This window comes from Leiobunum rupestre, chromosome 1 (genome assembly GCF_980474605.1).
Source record: "Leiobunum rupestre chromosome 1, qqLeiRupe1.1.hap1, whole genome shotgun sequence".
NCBI classification, from domain to species: domain Eukaryota; kingdom Metazoa; phylum Arthropoda; class Arachnida; order Opiliones; family Sclerosomatidae; genus Leiobunum; species Leiobunum rupestre.
In genome coordinates, this window is record NC_143384.1 from 88,913,914 (window position 1) to 88,934,239 (window position 20,326).

The 20,326-nt window shown below is 34.8% G+C and overlaps 1 protein-coding gene across 1 annotated transcript; it reads right to left on the minus strand.

Annotated features, from left to right (window-relative positions):
- Nucleotides 1-14,914: 14,914 nt before the first annotated feature.
- Nucleotides 14,915-17,140, minus strand: LOC149968823 (zinc finger MYM-type protein 1-like). The gene has a single exon (XM_090168871.1). It carries the CDS (start codon nt 17,138-17,140, stop codon nt 14,915-14,917), a length of 2,226 nt encoding a protein of 741 aa, XP_090024997.1.
- Nucleotides 17,141-20,326: the final 3,186 nt, after the last annotated feature.

The window sequence follows — 20,326 nt, forward strand, 5'->3', positions numbered from 1 at the left end:
TGCTTGTCGAGATGAACAGCCAAGCTCCACTGAATTGGGGATATGAAAGAACGTGGTCTTGTAACCGCTACTATAGCGTGTACGATGCTGTTGAGCAGGACGTGGGTTAATCTCGAACCTTTTTCCCTTCCCGCCACTTCTTTTCCAAATAATTCCCAAGGTTATTGGAAATAGGTTAGCGGTAACATTTTTAATCTCTTCTTCTGATGGATATTTATTGAAGTTTTTACGCTTGAATGATAATAGCAGCTTCCACACAAGATGAAAATGAATTAAGACGGAGTTAACATTTTAAAACGATAAATCAAGTTTATTTAAGATGAAACATAATACGAACTGAAGCAAGGTTACATTTTGCATGGCTGTTTTTAAACTGAAAATGTAACCATTAAAACACATGGAAGAAAAACGTTATCGGTGCGACAAATAGAATATGCTTTAAAAATATTTTTACACAATTAAAATATTTTTCTTTCTTTACACATCGCATATCTTTATCGCTTCCAATTTTCTTCAACACTCGCCCTCGATGAAGATTTCGTTGTACGCAAAAAGATTCAACATCTGACATAGGCGTATGAAGACTGTGGCAGGTAATGGCTTGGTTAGGATGTCTGCCAGTTGATTCTCGCTAGACACGTGCGTTACGTCGATCTGTAAAATTGCCGGATACTTATATGTTTTGTGCGACGGTGGAACTCCGGATTCTTGATCAATTTAATTGCTCCGGCGTTGTCGACTCGCAGAATTGGAAACTCGTTGATTTGTTTTAACCCAAGGCTTCCTTTGATATTTTCTATCCAGACAACATCTTTAGCGGCTACTGTGGCAGCTACTAAGCTCCGCCTCAGTCGTTGAAAGAGAGACTGATACTTGATTTCTGCTAGCCCAACTCACAGGCATTTTTCCAATGAAGCAGATGATTCCCGAAGTAGAGCGTCTTGTTTTTTCACAACCTCCATAATCAGCATCAGAGTATGGAATTGTAGTCATCGTATTGTTCGATGGAAACAGCAGCCCCATGTTCGTTGTACCTCTTAGGTAACGGAAGATTCTCTTTACAGAATTCCAATCTGCTATTGTCGGACATTCCATCGCTTGTGAAGCACGATTGACCGCAAACTCGAAATCAGGCCGGGTGCTGAGAGCTGCATATCTGAGATTTCCAATAGCTGAAGCGTAGATCTTTGGCGTCTCAAACTTCTTCTGGCTTTCTTCCTGCATGTCTGCGGATACGGCAGGAGTTTTCATCGGCTTGCAATCGACCATATTGAACATCTCAAGTACTTTTTTCAGATATGAACTCTAGTGGACAAAAATGGAACCATCGGACGTGTGATCGATTTTCAGACCAGGATAAGTAGAGACTGGGCCAGTGGCGATCTCGAACTCGTCTTTGAAAGACTCCAGGAAAGCATCAATGCCTCCGTTGGACCCTCCAGCAATCAAACCATCATCGACATAGAGAACCAGGATAAGGTATGTATCTCCAGTCGATAGGACGTGATTTATTGAAACCATATATTACCTTGCGAAGTCTCCAGACTTTTCCGCTACCGTCGTCGAAACCCACTGGTTGACGCAAATAGAATTCTTCAGTCAGATCTCCATATAGGAATGCAGTCTTTACGTCAAACTGCTTTATCTTGAGATTCCTCTGAGCGACTATATTCAAGAACATACGAATCGTTTCATAGTGGGCAACAGGCGCGAAAGTTTCATCGTAATCAATCCCTTCACGCTGAACATAGCCCTTTGCTACAAGACGAGCTTTGTGTCTGATGACCGTACCATCTGCATCATTTTTCGTACGGAAAACCCAGCGATTCCCAATGATGCTTTTATTCAGTGGTGGATCAACCAAATCGTAGACCTCGTGCTCCGCCATGTCACGCCTTCTTGGGCATCAACGGATCTGGTAGTCACGTCTTTCTGGGCAAAGGATGTCATAGTCTCGTCTTCTTGGGCATTGACGGATCTGGTAGTCTCGTCTCCGCAATCCGAATCTTCGGACAAGTGCTCGTCCTGTCTGGTGGCAACATCACAGGCAGGAATAAAAGTTTCGATGGAACATTGCTCGGGGTTGAGTTTTACGTCTCGGGAGCGGAGAACTTTTCTTAGCTCTGGAACGTATATCCGGTATCCATCTGCATCTCCTTCATATCCAACCAGAAAACCCTTGTAAGCCTTCTTGGATATTTTCTTGCGATTCACCTTCCGGATATGGACATAGCAGTCGGTTCCGAAAACTCTCAGATGCTTGATCGACGGGGTAGTTTTCCCAGACCATAATTCAAGCGGAGTCTTCCCAGCGATGGCGTCGGTGATGGCCCCCAGAGATCTGAATGGACTCTTTTTCCAGGTTTCGTGGCCTTCTCAATACGGGTACCGAAATTTTGACGATACATCTTCCCGTAGACGCAGCCCTCGCATAGCGTATTCTTTTTCGAATCAGTGACTTCATATCCAAGCTTTTTCAACGTAGCAGCAACATGGCGTTCGTCTTGGTGACCCAAGCGTTCTTGTCGTTCCTTGGATCTGCGGCAAGTTAGACCCGAGTTTGCAGCTGGTCTACCGTGATATCCAAGCGGTACAAAGATTCGACTTTCCCAGGAAGACATAGTTGACACGTGTCTCTCTTCACGTCGTATAGCCCACAGGTAGTTGATGACGCTTGGAACTCCAGCTTCGGATTACGTCTTATGGCAGCCTTGGGTGAGAAGACGTTGCATGAAAAGTCACTAATATGCCAGACGTCATGGATAACGTTGCAATGAACGGTATTTCCGACTTTGTAACGTATTCGGATGTCCACTTCTCCGTCTGCTGTCATGTGCGCATTGTTACCAACTTGCAGCGTAGCTGGGCTATCGAAAGGTCGGAAGTTGACATAATCGGTCGCATCATTCGTAACATGCTGTGTTGCTCCTGAGTCAAAGTACCAGCGGCTTTCGGTGGATGACCCAGTCATTAGGCCATTTGCTTCGAGGTAAACGTCCATCGTTAGGATTCAGTGGACCAGGAAGCAGGAAACAGTTGAGAAAAGACCGTCAGTGGAACATCGAAGCGTGCTGGGCCCATAACCTATTGAAGTTTTTACGCTTCAATGATAATAGCAGGTTCCACACAAGATGAAAATGAATAAAGACGGAGTCAACATTTTAAAACGATAAATCAAGTTTATTTAAGATTAAACGTAATACGAACTGAAGCAAGGTTACATTTTGCATGGCTGTTTTTATACTGAAAATCGGTGCGACAAATAGAATATGCTTTAAAAAATATATTTACACAATAAAAATATTTTTTTCTTTGTTTACACATTGCATATCTTTATCGCTTCCAAATTTTCTTCAATAATATTCGTCCAGATTAAAAACACGAGTTTGAATATCCTCTCTTATAATTTTCGCAGCAGATTATACCATACGCATTCTTTCGTCTTGCACACTCGGGTTTCTGCTTGAATATCAACTATTGGATATCAACTTACCCGCATGACATTTATGCCATATTTATTTCCCATAATTCCGGATGAGTTTTGGTTTTAAATTCTTCGTACTGTAAGGCTCCACTCCTTAATTTCAAAATTCCTTCAAATGATTCTCTAATTCGGTCTAAGATTGCTGGCATTCATCAAGGTAGACGCAAAGAGAAAGAAAAGCTTATTCTCGACGCGCATCTACTCCCAAACCAATTTTCCCTTTCTCAACATTTTCAGTTCAAATTTCGTTATGCAACTTTAATGGTAGCGTGCTTCAGCAGATACAAGATTTATAACATTTTCAAGACGAGCTGGTTCAAGCCGTGACTACTCATTATTTCGAACATTCGATCTTTTAATAAGTGTTGATTTTATTTCCAATGTTTCAACCAAAAGCGCAATACCTTTAATTATCGATGGATGTTTTTCATCCGTGACTGAATAAATTCCACAGAGCAAACAATTTATTTGAAATTCAAACGACTAAACCTCGGATCTCAACAATTTATCCTTAGGTGGTTCCTTTGACGTTGAACTACAATCGTTTAGAAATTTGACCATATTTTTCTCCCGCGTATAACGTTTTCTTTGGATTTCACGAAATTTATCAATTTACCCTTATACATTGCATGTTTGCCAGTTTCCTGTTTGATGAACCCTAAACATGCATCTAACACAAAACGTCTTTCTTTCTTTCTATTTTTCGCCTGACATTCCTCCTTATTCTCCAGACTTGAATGCCATTTAAAAACTTTGGGCCAAAATGGGTTTGAATATGGAAAAATGAATTCCAAATAATTCAGAACTAAGGAAGAATTAAAAGTCATTGTAAGGGCCACATTCAATAGTTTGTATCCTCGGTTCAAGCGAAACTTAACCAATTCTATTCGTCAGAAACTTAGGGATGACTCTTTTCCCTACTTAATAAAAGAAATTTCCAGTTATGTGAAGTTTGGTATTATGGCTTGAACCCAATTGTTACCATTTACTATTTTATTATTTTTAACGGTGAAATGATTAACACAATAGGAAATTCCAAAATTTAATTATTTATCTAGCAAAGGCGTGCTAAATCCTACAATGATTTTATTAATGCCAGTTCCATTATTTCAAAAAATCTAGTATAATCGACACTGTTAAACGTTGTAATTTCGAACGGCTCTTACACATACGAATGAAATAAAAACAAATGAACCACTAAATGTGTAATAAAAAGATTTTATTACACATTTAGTGGTTCATTTGTTTTTATTTAACTGTTAAACATTTCCAGAATTATTCGAAATAAGCAACTTGTACGAGTTGAAGGCCAATTCAAAGTATTTACCCAGATGCCAGGATCGAACTGAATCTTGGCCTCGGCCACGGTCCGATAGTCTTCTCAATGTAGCCAAGGAACCGAGGATCATACGCGCTTATTAAAAACTTGAATATCGCATTAATTTGAATAGTTAAACTTTTTTCCTGCGCTTTCTCTTTGTTTCTATTATGGGTTATTTATTTAGTTTGTGTTTTAAGTTTTCTTCTAACAAAGGTGTTATATTAGGTAAATAAGATAACCTTGGTCCAGCTCTAAACAAATTTATACATATATTGCATTGTATTATTTTTATGTATTTAAAACCAATAATTAGTAGGGCACTATGATGATAGATCTTTTGTGGTATAGTCTTTGTTACTAGGTTCACCGGGCTAAAAATTCTGACACAATGATAATCTGTGTCGTTCAGCGCTTGAACCTTTTGAAAGTGATACGTGTTAAATTGGTGACCGTAAAACTAAAAATATTAGCCCTTCCATGATAATTGTAATATTAACTTTAGGGGGCGTTGATTCTGGGAATTCCAAGTCCCTTCTTGGCATGCGCTCTGGACTAGTAGGCCTGGAGGAGATACGCTGTTATAATTGTCATTGCCAGTGTTAAAGTTTCGCGAGCGACACGACCCCTGGCCAGAGTCCTTCGCTCGTGTTCCGCTTTATTTTGGGGATGATCGCTTTTCTTTTCTTGGGATTAGTGGGTTTTTCCAACAAGTCATTTTCAAAACTTCCAATATAAATGTTTCCACTTTGCTCACCTTTTTTCGGCTTAATACTTACTAAATGGTTATCATGGGCACACCATGCTCCGTAAATTTCCGATATTTTTGTGCGCTCATTCTTAAGGGTGTTATGACGTCAGTCAGGACCGTTGGCCGGAATAATACGGTCAATTTTTAAAAAAAGGAAACTTGAGAAGCTCTCCCAAAAACGTTAAGTCTGAGTGTATGCGGGAATGAAACCGGCGGTTATCCAGTGGTTGACGACGAGCAGCGTTGCCAGATTTTTCTGAACGAATTATTGTACAAAGTGTAAAAAAAAATTTGAACTGCAATATAATTTATGGTACCAATATAAAATTAATTAAAAATGCTTTTATCAAAGAAGGGGGGGGGGGGTGAGATGGTACCTAGAAAGGTACAGATGTTTCTTTAGATTTTAAGATATATTTTTTGCAATTACTTTCAAAAACCAAATATATTTTATTATATTTCATCAATTTTCCTCTCCTTTTCACAAATTGATATTCATATTTATCAGATGGAAATGTATATATTTTAAAATCGTTTCCTTAAATTTGAGCCTTGAAACTGTAACAGGAAACTGATAAAATATTAAAATGCAAAGGAGTACGCGTGTACGTCCAGGGTTTTCTATTCGGGGGGGGGGGGGAGCTATATTGGAAATCGCTCACTTTTAAAAAGTTTGAGCTTTTTCCTTATGAAAATAGCGAAAAGAGACACACAAAAATACACGTATTCCAAATAACGAACCTTCATACTCATAGGAAGCAGATTTTACTTTAATAACCTTATATCTGGCCCTTTGTTTTAAAACAGTTGTCTGCTACGGTGTCGTCACTAGTTTGAATAAATAAATAAATAAGTACATAGTTATTGTAAAGTAATAATCATGCTTTTTTATTCGTATTTAATTAATATGTAAGCGAGTTTTACTTTCATTTAATTTATAAATTTTGTCTGTTAGTTTGCATTTTATAATATTTTAAAATGAAGTGGCACTTGGTTTTTATTGTTATTTTTAGGGCTTAATATTGCTTAAAACTTGTTGTACTATGCTACCCAATAAATTAACTCCAGTTTACTATTATACTGAAAACTATATATATTAAGTTTATGATATTTTCACATTAAATTAGAGTTTGAATCATGACTAACAAAATGCTAGCCTGTGGTTTGTGACTTGGGTATTAGCTTAGCTGATAATGCTGATTATTATTTTTATTATTATTAGAATAAAAATCCTGATCAGTTCTTATCTTTTTCAGGATATTACTGGAAAACATAACACTCCTTTTATATAGTTGCAGTCTCTCTCACATCTCAATGGGTGGAGATCAATACTAAATTAATCATCAAATTAGGGGCTATGTAGTTGATATAATATTCTTGATTAGGTAGATTAAAAAACATTTTAACTGATTTAATAGTGTATTTTCTTCGGTGAGTTGCAACAAATTAAATGGTCAACTTACACGTAATACTTTGTAATTTAATATTTTATCAGTTTCCTGTTACAGTATCAAGGCTCAAATTTAAGGAAAGGGTTTTAAAATATATTTATTTCCATCTGATAAATATGAATATCAATTTGTTAAAAGGAGAGGAAAATTGATGAAATGTTATAAAATATATTTGGTTTTTGAAAGTAATTGCAAAAAATATCTCTTACAATCTAAAGAAATATCTGTACCTTTCTAGGTACCAACTCACCCCCCCCCCCCCATAAATTACCTTTAAACTGCTTTGATAAAAGCATTTTTAATTAATATCTGGCTCTTTTCCCTGCCCTATAGGGCATATTTATCGTAGAAATTATTATTGTAAATATAAGCCATAAGTAATCATTCATTTACAAGATCCAATATTCAATAACTTAGTATAGTTATTTGTAGGTCACTTTGAATAAACAATTTATGTAATTGTCATTTCCGGTCACTCGGAGGTCATACCAGTTTTTTTTTAGAAGTTTTATAACTTTTCACTTTATAGTAAAAATGTTAGTTTTGTTTATGACAGATCCTACACTTTGATTCAAGCCAAAATGTAAAGAAGCAATATTAAAAATGTTGAACTAGAGTTTTAATTTCATAAGAATTCTTAAAATTTTATCAATTAAAGGTAGAAGCTACAGAGATATCATAAATTTCACAATAATAATTCTTGATTCGTGCCTTTCCAAATGTGTAGTTATCTAAATTCTTTAAATTTAGTAAATTTCACTTTGCACAACCAAATCATTAACTTCAATACTTGATTCATGCATTTTCCAACTAAAATTTACCAGATTTGGTCTTGTCTTTAAAAAAAATTTTAAAGAATTCAGTTACATTTCCATTTGAAAAAACACAATTTAATCAAGTAATTTTTTCAGTCTCTAAATTAGTTAATTAAAGAACGAGTGAAATTTTTTTGGAAAAAAATAAAGCGTTTGTGGGCCACAGTGTACATGTACTTTGCTTCCTTAGCTATGGTACTACCCATTATTATCACTCGTTCACTAAATAACATCATTTCTACTATAAAATCAATTTTAACTGAAGAATAGAACTCGGCTCGTTGATTTTTCTACTGTAAATTTACCAGAAATCCTGAAATTAGAAACAAACTACTGAGACCTCACACTGTTAAAAAAATGGAGTCAAATTGATCAGTGCCCACTATAATTTTAACCATTGCTGTCACTCCTTCATTTCCAGTCTAAAATATATTAAAACTGAAGAAAAGGTCTGGCTTTTCAACTGCAAATATAACAGAATTATTTTCACAAAATATCTAAAAGGTAAGACGAATCATATCGAATAACAAGCTTTAATCAAAAACTAGTTGATTGAAATAAGGGTAAGTACATGGTCCCCAAGGTGTTCTGTTACGTTTTGCAAAAGACAAATAATGAAATAGAAATTTTTCCCCCTGACCTTATGCGTTCAGAGGAGATAAAGCTAGATAACGCCTACACAAATGGTGTTAGGTCTCTTTAAGTACAGCTAAGGTAAAAAGGTTTCGAGTGGTAATGTTAGTAAGCTTAGTAGCCTGGCTTTACGCAAATCAAACTGTATCATTACCATTCAGTGTTTCCTTAACACTCTTATATCGTTTTTGTGCGCTTTCCAAAATAAGAATAACTATCCAGGCACCCATCGGGGTAAATACTTTGAATTGGCATTCACCTCGTACAAGTTGGTTATTTCATAATTTTCTGACCATGTTTAACGGTGTTAATTAAGCTCTATTCTTTGAAATAATTGAACTTGGCATTAATAAAATCATTAAAGGCTTTTAAAATCATTATAGGCACACTTAGAACTGCTAGTTTAATAATGAAATTTGGATATTTTCTATTGTCTCTATCGCTTATCCGTTTAAAAACAAATTAAAAGTAAATGGAAACAATTGATATCGGAACAGATACTGAACTTCGTGTTACTGGCTATTTTGTGGTTTTGAGGCCCGTTTTTGTGAGTCCAAAACAAACCATTTGAGGACCCATGTTCATATCAAATTTAAACTCATAAGGACCCAAAGAGCGTGCCCTAAAATGTATGACAAACTTATCCTAAACTAACTGTATTTTCTTTCAAACTTTATGTATTTTTAATATTTCCGCTCACATCTTATATTTTTTAACCACCTGTAAATTTCTTCTCGTCATTATGTTAACTATCGTTTGTTTTATCAATTACAATGCGTGTTAAGTCAGCTAATTTATAATATTAAGTAATGATGAAAATCTTATATTTTTCATAAAGTGAGTGAATTAGCTGTGCGACTAATATTATTTCTAAATTAGAGTCCATTAAATTTCCCCATAAAAATTCAGTTGCCAAAAGACAGATGAGAGCAGAAGGTATTGAAAACCTATTTTGTTTTACCACATTTACTTAAAAGTAGAAAAGGTGTTAATAATTTATTATAATTATATAATGTAATGGAATTGTTCAATTGTACTAACTGGTTTTTGTGACGCGTATCTTTATAAAATGTATGTATAATTTGTAGTGAATTGTACAGTGAATAATATATGATGTTTATAGTTCAATCTGTTTTCTTGGACAAAAAAAACGGTCTATGGAAAATAATCGTACATGTTTATGTTACTAACCTTGTAAGTGTGTCACATAGGTCTTAATAATGTAATTTTTTACTGATACCAATTCATATAATAACTCCAGATATTATCATTTTCAGAATGCGGTTCACTCTTCTGACATACTATTGTAGATATAAGTTGACTTATGGTATGGCTTCCCATCAGAACTTTGAATAGTAATAACGCAAATTCTGTTATTTCAAAATCCATTACAGAGTAGCTAAATAAGAAAATATTGATTTTTCACGTTTAGCTACTGTTGTAAAGGTATATTTATTGTTTATATACCATTTTCCAAGCCAAAATAAATACAGCTTCTCGATTATAATAATATACAACCAAGAATGTTTCACTTCGCGGTATCTATCTTACAATTTTAATTAATTGAAACCTTTACTGTGAGGTTCTATTTGGTTTAAGGTAATTTGGTCACGGTATAAAATTCATTATAGTTTTTTCATTCGTGTTAGCTGCTGTCTGGAAACCAAACAAAGAATAGATGGTTTTTCGCAGCGTATTACGAAAGGCTAAATTATAAGAAAAAAATTTCTTTTGGCGTATAGTTAGAAATATATAAAATTAATTAAAGAAAGAAAGTATGAGAGTGTTTTAAAAAAAAATATACATTAAACTTCTACGAAATTAATTATTATCGTGGTACGTGAATGAAGTGTGAAACTTAAACATTGTAGGTGATACCTTGACCTTGTGGACTACACCACCAAACCCGTCAATTTTACCGAGGTCAGTATAAAATTTTTAACAAATCCCTAAAACGCAAGATAAATGCCACTTCTTTTGCAGAAACATATTTGTTAACCTTTTTACACTGCAAATTCAAAGAACACACATAGCTCACTTTTAGATCATTATACACCTGAAGAGCACACAAAGCCCACGAACCTGCTGAGATCATTAATCGTGCCCCAGTATTCCATAGGTTCACAATGGTGTTCTAATTGTTTGTCTCAAGTGATCTTTCTTAGAGATCTAGACTAAAACACTAAAATCAAAAGGTTTAATTGGGTAATCACTTTTGGATGTGTTTAAATAGAGCACTTTTGTTTCAGATCAAGTAATATTAAATTGTATCACACAAGTGGTTTTAATTGGGTTTCATAGCTGCGTACCTAGTCTGTGTGGTAACCTAACTAGATTTGGCGGTACATCTGGCTTTCTTGCAATGGATTGACACCTCTAGTGGCGGGTATTGTACACACAAAATATGAATTTGTTGCAACCAGTTTACCGAACTTTAAAATTGATAAAATGAAACATAATTCATAAAGTAAAACTAATAGCTCTGTACCTTCAAAAGGTATTACCTTAAAGACATAAATATCAGAAAATTGATTCCATTAATATCAAAGATTTATAAAATACAGTCGTATCATTTATTTTAATATTATGAAAATAGTACAATGATATTCATCTATATCAAAAATGATTTATTTACTTTTAATTGAATAGTAATTTTTCAATTGATTTTAAAATGATAGACATATAATTATTTTTTAAATTAATTATCTCAAATATGTATTTTAAAAACAAATTATTTTATCGATAGCTCACAGCAAGATCACTCATATGTAGTTGAAGTGATATTATTGCTTACACTTGGTATGATCTAAATATGGACTAGAATGCCAACTTAGTGATCAACAAGTAAACCACATTTTAAAAAGGATATGGTTCAATTGTGGATCACTTTGATTTTTGATAGATGACGGAATGAACGCTGTTAGAACACACCTTATACTATATTGTTAGTGTGCACAACAAGGAGTGGAATGAGACCACATCTAGCTCACTCAATTGTATGTGATCTAGCAGTTTACTTTGTATTAAAAATGTATATGTCCGTAATTCGACACAAGAAGGGTGGACATTTATCTGTATTTCAGAAATTTAAAATAATGTACTTCATTTCCAAACTGCATTTATTAGTTGTTACCACTAGTTATGATAATATTTTTGGTTAGCCAATTCAGGTGTGTCAGGTTTAGTCTAATAACTAATTTATACTTGTTTCCGATTGATCACAGATTAATTTAAAAAAATTCAGTTACTATAATGTAAGATTTAAACAGCCAATTTATTTTTAAAAATGCCTTCAATGTCAAAAAGAGTCTTATAGAGGAATCCATTTTAATTATTTAAATCTACGATGCAATAAACCTGTTAAGCAAACCGATCTTCCAATTTGCTTAGAATTGTTACTGCATGAAAAAAAACACTTAATATGATCTTTACCTTTCATTATTAAATTTTGCAAGTTCGTTTATAAAAGGATATGCACGGCAAGACTAAAAGTGTAGCTGCCAAAATGGCTCTATTTATTCACTGAATATTAAGTTACATCCTACGCAATTCCAGAGTGAGTGGGAAAATGTGATTTTTTCTCAGTGCGCTGCAAGCACTAAGACGATCTGCCAGGGTGCGTTCTCTTGTGATATTAGCCGTGCAATTCCGAGTAAAATGCATTACATTTTTTTTCATAATTATGGAAAACAATTTTGATATTTTTGTTATTACAGATTTATTAAATGGACTTAAACCTATTGCTTGAGAAAAAATAACGGTTGTCTTCTCATACTTGTTCATAAATATCAGGAATGTAAGGTAATTAAAGTAATTCTTTCTACAAAATAATATTAAACAAAGTAATTTTAACAGTAAGATTCATAAACAAATTAGATAAAAATTAGAAATTAAAATTATCTCAATAACTTGGTAAGCGGAAGGAACTGAAATGTGGAGATAAAGGAAGCAAAGGGCCGGTGCGGGAGATAGGTTGAACCCCAATCGATATCCGCCCCCTACCTCCCTCTCCACCTCGAACACTCCCCCAACCCGTGCTCGGAAGCTGAGAAAAAATATGGAAGTCTAGACCCGCCGGAAAATAGATAAGGGAAACAAACAGGCGAAAGTCCGAAGTCGAGTAAAAGAAAATTCAATTATGAGTAAAATTTAATAATATTAATAATGGTGTCAGGTATTCGGAATTAGGCGCGTTTAGTTGTAAATCAGGCCCCCAGTATTGGGTTAAAATTTCAAAGCTCTAGAGCTAACCGTTCTCGAGGTTTTAGGAACATGACATTTTAAAATTTGCAATTTTTATTCAAAACTTGAACTTGAGTTGGTTCCACGAATGTTTTTTTCTTTTATTCGTGACGCACGCTACTAACTGTCTGCTCTTTCCGTCGGCTGTCTAGGAAGCATATGCTTAGTTTGAAATCAGACCCATATCTTTGTAGTTTGCTACGGAAAGTATTTGGTCTCCTTCACACGTTTTGTTTACTTTTATATTTAACATCTACTCACAATCACAAACTCCGACCCTTACAATTTGATTCTCGATTTTCTAATCCGACAGAGATAAGGTACACTCTGAGAAATGTTTGTCTTGGTTCACCCAAAAACCTTTCTTCAGTAAAATATGTAACTCTCAGCTAAGGATGAACGGGGAAAATTGCACATGCGAATTATTGGTTTCTAATCGTTAATAAGGGTAAGGCATATTTTAGATTTAAAAATCTAAATATATACTGCAGCGTTATGTTTTATCTAACATAAGATTAAGTTAAATAAAGGTTATTCAAAGGAAACCAGAAATCTAATACTTAAAAGCCAATGGGACCTTTTTTATCATTAACTTCCGAGATTAAAACCTAAACGTATCACCAAGGTATAAGAACCCAACAATGGATAACATGATACGAATTTGCGCCACAGAAGTAAGTATAAATTGAATTGCAAAAGTAATTAATTGGCCAAACTGAGATTGGTTTCTATGTAATTTAAATAGATTCCTTTGTATTTCATAGTGGAGCAAGAAAAGCCTTTGCTCATCTCGGGACACTACGCTTTATTCGCCTATTCAATTATTCGAAAGTTGAACAGCAGGTAATGAATTAACGTAGAAACCACAACACAATTTAAAAAAAGTCCGCTTTAATTCAACTTTATTCGTGGAGTAGCTTCAAAGACGTTACTTATCTTGGTCGCCATTACCGGAATTCATGACGCAATTTCCCTTAAAATCTCTAGTCGATTCCTACATCCTCATTTGTCAGAAAATCAAAAGCCCGCCATTTTATTTGTATATTAAAACAAAATATATGAATTTGGCAATGCTGCTGCTGCTGCTGTCATTTTCAGATGACCGAGAAACGTTTTCCTGGCAGCACTGTTTTTACACACCGAATATAAGGCGAACCCTTTTCGAAACGAAAAATATAGCTAAAGCTTGTTTGTGGTTTCTACGTCCGGTGTTATCCACCACGCTGCACCCCCTTGGGGCGCTGCCAGGCAATTCTTTTAACTACTTCTTGGTATAGTTGCTTAAATGAAACCTATTCAGTGATTAAACTAGAAGTAGGAGTATATTTATAAGCGTGCGCCACTTAATCATCGATAGAAGGGCTTGTTCAATTTCGCACGCACCTCCTGTGAGAAATGCGTCTGAGCTATCAACTTTAGCTTAACAAATAAAATTATTTATTCAGTGACTCACGCGTGCGCGTACGGGGGGGGGAACGTCATTTATTGAAGCGCCTATTGATTATCTACATTTCAAACAGTGACTATTTGGTGACGACGGATGATTTCATGGATTATGGAATGGTCTACGGGGAGCGAAATGGTTCTGGAGTCCTCGGACACTTACTCAGAAATGTAAGAATGGAATTCAATAATACCAAAATTGGGGTGGATTAAGAGTAGAGACTTGGATTGGTGAGAGATTTGAGAGGAAATCTTATTTTCCAAATTTCGATTACATTCTTTATCCTCACATTCCGATTAAAAGGGTTTGATCAAAATGTGTACTACTCCGCGGTAATAAGTAGTTCGCTTCTTTTGCAGCAAAACTCAGTTTGTACAATGTTTGTGATTACAAAACCCATTCTGCAATTTCTTTCAGTGTTTTTCAATAGTGCTACAATGAATTAGATGTTAATTAAAACTTAAAACATATCATAGTACAATATTTGATTAATAGGTATTTTAAAAATACCACATTTTTGAAAAGAAATCCACATATTCACTTGACCGTAAATGGTGCTACTCACTTCATGACCTATGATATTTCTTGTCTATTCTCTCAGTGCCGGCCTTACGCTTTGCGAGGCCACGTGCAAAGGCACCTTGCGAGGCCTAAGTTTTGGCCAATATCTTTGGCGCTTTTTTTAAATTGTTTCGTTAAATGACGTTTTATTCTATTAATTATTAACACTTTTTATCAGTATACATTTTTATTTATATTGAAGTATACAAATACAACTAAAATGCAATCTTTCTCACTTTTCTGGCGGTAAAATCGTCAATTAAGGTTGAAAAATATAAGGAATGACTTATTTCATTTTCAATTGAAATCATTGCTAATCCAGATAGTCTTTCTTGAGTCATGGTGGTTCGAAGGTAAGTTTTGTTCAGCTTAAGCTTAGAAAAGCTTCTTTCTGCACTAGCAACTGAAACAGGCAGTGTTAGCATAATTCGAAGAGCTACCATCAGATTTGGGAAAATTTCAGTCAACGAATTTTTATGTATATATTGCACAAGTTCTAAAGCTTTTATTGAATTTTGGGCTGATCGCATTCTAATAAGAGTTTTAATTTCTGAATATAACTCATCCGCAGTAATATCAGCTTCATTGGTGGCAGAATCTGTTAAAGCAAGCTCTAACTTATCACAGGATATTTTTAATTCTTCGTCTTTAAATTGTTCCATTTGCTTAGTGCTGCACAGGAAACCAAAGATATCACAAAATGTTTTCAAAAGTTGGAAACGTTCTTCAAGGGATTTAACGGCCACATCAATTAAAACATTAAAAAATTCGATTTTAAATTGCTGTTTTCCACTAAGAGGCATGTCTGCAGCCTCATAATCGAATTGTCTACGTTTTCGGCGAATTCGTTTTTCAGGAAATGTATTAGTTGTGTTTAGTGTGGATGCTACGACTTGAGCCTCTGCAATAATATAATCAAATGATGAATCACAACGCATATCTTGCAGAAACAATTTTGTTGCGGAAATTAATTTGGTGACTTCACTTACGACCATTGATGGATTTTGAACAAGCTTGCTAACTTTATTAATTTCGAACAATATTTTATACCATATAATCGTGGATAGAATAAACTGAAATGAAGAAATTTCCTTAGCAAGACTTGTTGCCTCAGAAACAGCAACACTGTCATTACTACTATCAGCAACATCCTGAAGTGCTTTTTGAACGTGAATCAGGTTTTCTTTGAGTACTTTTATGCTTTTTATTCGGCTCTCCCATCTCGTTTCCGACAAGTATTTTAGTGTAACGTCACAGCTTTGACGCAATATTTCCCAACGAACTGTAGACGCCGCAAAAAATGTAAAAATACGTTGTACTAATCCAAAATATGAAATTGCCTGTGTAGAAGATTTCGCTGCATCACAAACCATGAGATTTAATGTATGGTTAGCACAAGGAACAAAAAAAGCACGATTGTTGATTTCCTTTAACCTAGCTTGAACGCCTTTGTACTGCCCTCGCATATTGGATCCGTTGTCATAGGACTGACCACGACAGTTTTCAATGTCCAAACTCATAGTTTTAAGAAAATCAAGGAAAACGTTAGCAAGTCCCAGTCCAGTGCTGTCGGTAATATGTAAATAGCCAAGAAAATGTTCTTTAATTGCAACAGAGTCGTTTTGAATTATCACACATCGTAGGAATATGGAAAGTTGTTCTTTGTGGCTCAAATCTGGCGTACAATCCATTATAACTGCAAAATATTTTGAATCTTTTACGTTTGACACGATCTTTTTTAGAATCGCGTTAGCTAACGAATCAATTATTTCATTCTGAATTCTTTTCCCCAAGTAATGATCCATTGCTTCTTTGTTTTGTATACGGCGTACGTGTTCTGAAATAACCGGATCAAACTTGCTGATCAACTCTACTAGCGCCAAAAAATTTCCGTTATGTGGTGAAAATAATTTATCCGACTGCCCCCGAAATGCCAATGACCTCTCTGCCAAGGTCTGGACAATAGCAAACAAACGCTCCATAACAGATCGCCAATGTCGTTTTTCAATGTCTATAATTCGTTGATGATGATCATCTAGTGTAGACTCTTTATTTAATGCCAAAGCCAAAGTTTTCCATTTCTGTAAGCTCTGAATATGATCAGAAGCGCTGTCATGTTCACATAAGGATTGAGATAAATGACGCCAATCATTATATCCGGTACTTGTAAGTTTAATATCACGGTTGGAAAACAACTTGCAGCAGAAACAGAACAGAGAGTCATTACTAATTGAATATAGCAACCAACTACGTAATATCTTTTCACCATTGCTAATTCTTCGATAAAAATGCTGCTTTGAAAATTTTCTACCATTGGTATCTTCCGGAAAATCATGATCAGTGATTTGCACGGGTCCTGTTTTCACCAATTCAGTCCTCTGGTCATCCCTTAAATTAGTCGGCCACATAGCAGGGTCACTGGGCAAAACCGAAAGCGTCATCGTCCTTCGGGCTACTGTCTCTACTAATGACGAATTTTGTTGCCCAGATAATCCAGATTCATCATGGTCTGACGGAAATAGTTCGATTTCTGCTTCGTTAAAGGAACTAGAGCTTTCTGCAGAAATCCCTGCAGCAGACGAATCGATCTTTTTGGCAAAATAATTACTAAGGGGTTTTGTTTTTTTAGATCATCTTCGAACTTTTTACGCTTCTTTAAATTTGATGCTCCGGACTCCCAAGTCCGACCAGAATCACGTTCTCGATGACTCATAGTAAATTAATTGTTAAAAATTACTGCTGTTTGTATTATGAGTACTTTTCATGTAACTCGAATTATCCTGTTTGGAAATTAATGGGAGACTACGTTACGTCCAATATTTTAAAACTTGAAGACGAAGCCACCTTTTTTACCTGGCACGTTGTGTAATACTTAAAGTATTTCAATAAAAATACTAATACTAATATTATAATTATATTATATTGTATTATAATTATTCAGCCGAAAGAATCAATAGTGAGTCATGGCAAGGTATTTTTTCTAGCAGAACGATTTTCGGAAAAGCGTAAATACTGTTCTAAATTGAAACGGGATTAAGCCGGGTAAATTTTAATTAGAAATCGTTACGAATATACAATGGCGGATATAGCGGATACACGATACGACGAAAACACACATTTTTATTTTGACAATACTCAAAGCACTTTTTAGTTCATATGCGTGTGTATCAATAAACCCGGGTGCGCTAGGGCTCGACCTGAAATATATTGAAGGCCGCGAAGTTGGAGTCAAAAGTACAAAAATTGTGTAATATGGTTTTAGAAATAAAGAGCACTCCCTTACTACTTTTTGGGATAAAGCAGGATACATGAAGAAGAAAACGTTATTGAAAAAAACCCCATTGAACTACAGTCCATGCTTAATATGACGATAATGCCGTCGTCATGTATCTCGCTGTAACAAAAAATGCACGACCGATTCGGTTTCGTCAATCGTGTGGGCGGCTAGGCTACTGAATGTCACTATGTATGTTATTTGATTATTTATGCGATGGTTATTGTTATACTTTGAAAATTTTGAAATTGCTTGTTGTACTTTTATCGGCTTAGAAAATGAGATACTAGAGGTAAACGAAACCATAATTTTGGCTGCCAAGCGGCAAGAGGGAAGAGGGAAAACTAGAAGACCACTAACGATGACCAGAGACCTCGCGCGAGGCCCCTGGTTAGCGCGAGGCCACGTGCGGTTGCACGTGTGGCACGTGCCTAAGGCCGGCACTGTATTCTCTAATTTTCAAAGTTTCTTGGCACTTAACTTCACCCCAATCAGTCACCAGGGGTGGTGTTGAATATTTGTTGGGTTTAAGTTAAAAAATCTAAAATTAATACTTAAATTTATTATAACTCACTTTTTATTAACTCTAAAGTGTAACTTATAAAAACGTTTTATTTTGATTTAAATTAATAAAACTTTTAACCTTTAGACTTAACTGTTTATTTAAAAACGTATGGAAAACTTCTCCTTTTTTATTTTTATGAACTCTCCATTTGACTTTGAATTCAAGCAAGAAAGATTCGTTGGAATTGTCAAACGTTTGCGCATGCGTAGAAAATACTTTTATATAATAAGTAGTTTAAAATGAAAAAAAAAAGACCGTTAGAAGCTTGCAATGGAAGTGTCATTGAAAATTGAGTACCAAGAATAAAACTTGCTGACAATGAAACTAGTGAATCGAAGATTAAAACAGAGTGCGGGAACTTCCGGAACAAGTGGAAGTAAAATATCACATCAAAACCCTTCTATGCGATCGGAAACAAAAATTCCAAAGTTAGTCATGCCGATATTTAAAGGTGATAGAACGCAATTTTACGCAATTTGGAGCCAGTTTGAAGCTTCTATCGATATGTCAACGCTTCCAGTGGTAGAAAAATTTGCCTATTTACTATCGCACTTGAATGTGGTAGCAGGGATGTCAGCCACACCTGATAATTATGCAGAGGCTATTAGATAATTGAAAAACGTTATGACAGACGTGATTTGATCGTAAATACTCACAAGGTGGAAATGAGAAATGTGCCAAGAGTGAAGTCTTCAAAATATTTAATTGGATTTAGACAACTTTTGGAAAATAACGAAGTAAATTTACGATGTATGATGGCATCTGGAGTGTATACCGAGAGCGAAAGTGCCCTTGCCCACCTATTCTAAAACGTTTGCCAGAAGAGATACGACTCGAGTACAATAGAATCCGTGACTCTAACGAATGGTTTGTTACTATATTTTTAGGTTTTTTGAAAAGGAGTAAGAAAGTAGAAAAAGAAACGTTCTACTGGGTAGATGATCAATTGATCATCTACCCAGTAGAACGTTTCTTTTTAAAGTTCATTTTGGACCTGTACATGTTTCAATTTAACTTTTTAAGTTTATTATTTATCACTCTCACTGAGTGGTTCGCCTAAAGCTTTATTTCATTTTGTTATATTTTGTATATTGAATTTGGAATTCCAAAAGTAAGATTTGCGTGTAATTCTCTGAATGTTAGGGAAGGTTCGCTGTTTTTAAAGTTCATTTTGGACCTGTACATGTTTCAATTTAACTTTTTAAGTTAATTTTTCATTACTCTCACTGAACGGTTCGCCTAAAGCTTTATTTTATATAGTTAAATTGTAATTCCAAAAGTAAGATTTGGATAAATATTAAAATTAAGCTTCGAAAACAGTAATTTCTAGAGTACATTTTTCATCCGATAGTCTTAATTTTTTTTAAGGAATAGTATTAAATGGCTTAGTTTTATTTGGCTTCTGATTTAAAAATTAATTTTTTTTTTACATTTGTATAAGGAAGGTTATTTAATTTTTTAATTGTTTAGTTCGAACTTTATTTTGTTATATAAAAATTAAATAACTATATAAGTTTTGTAATTTATATGTTAACTGCTAATACTTGCAGAGTTCGTGTTATTACAATCAAATTGTACACTTGTTGCTGGATTTTTTCCATTATCTTGTATTTTAATGTTTTGAATAAAATTTTAATATCAAGTTTGGCTTTTTAAATTATTTGTTCAGAATACGATATCCAATGAACGTCCTAGTTTCATCCCCATTGAGCCATGATTGAACCAAATTAAACGCCTTAAGACATCTCTAGGTTTTATAGAAAGGCATCCAGGGGACGACCGCCGTAA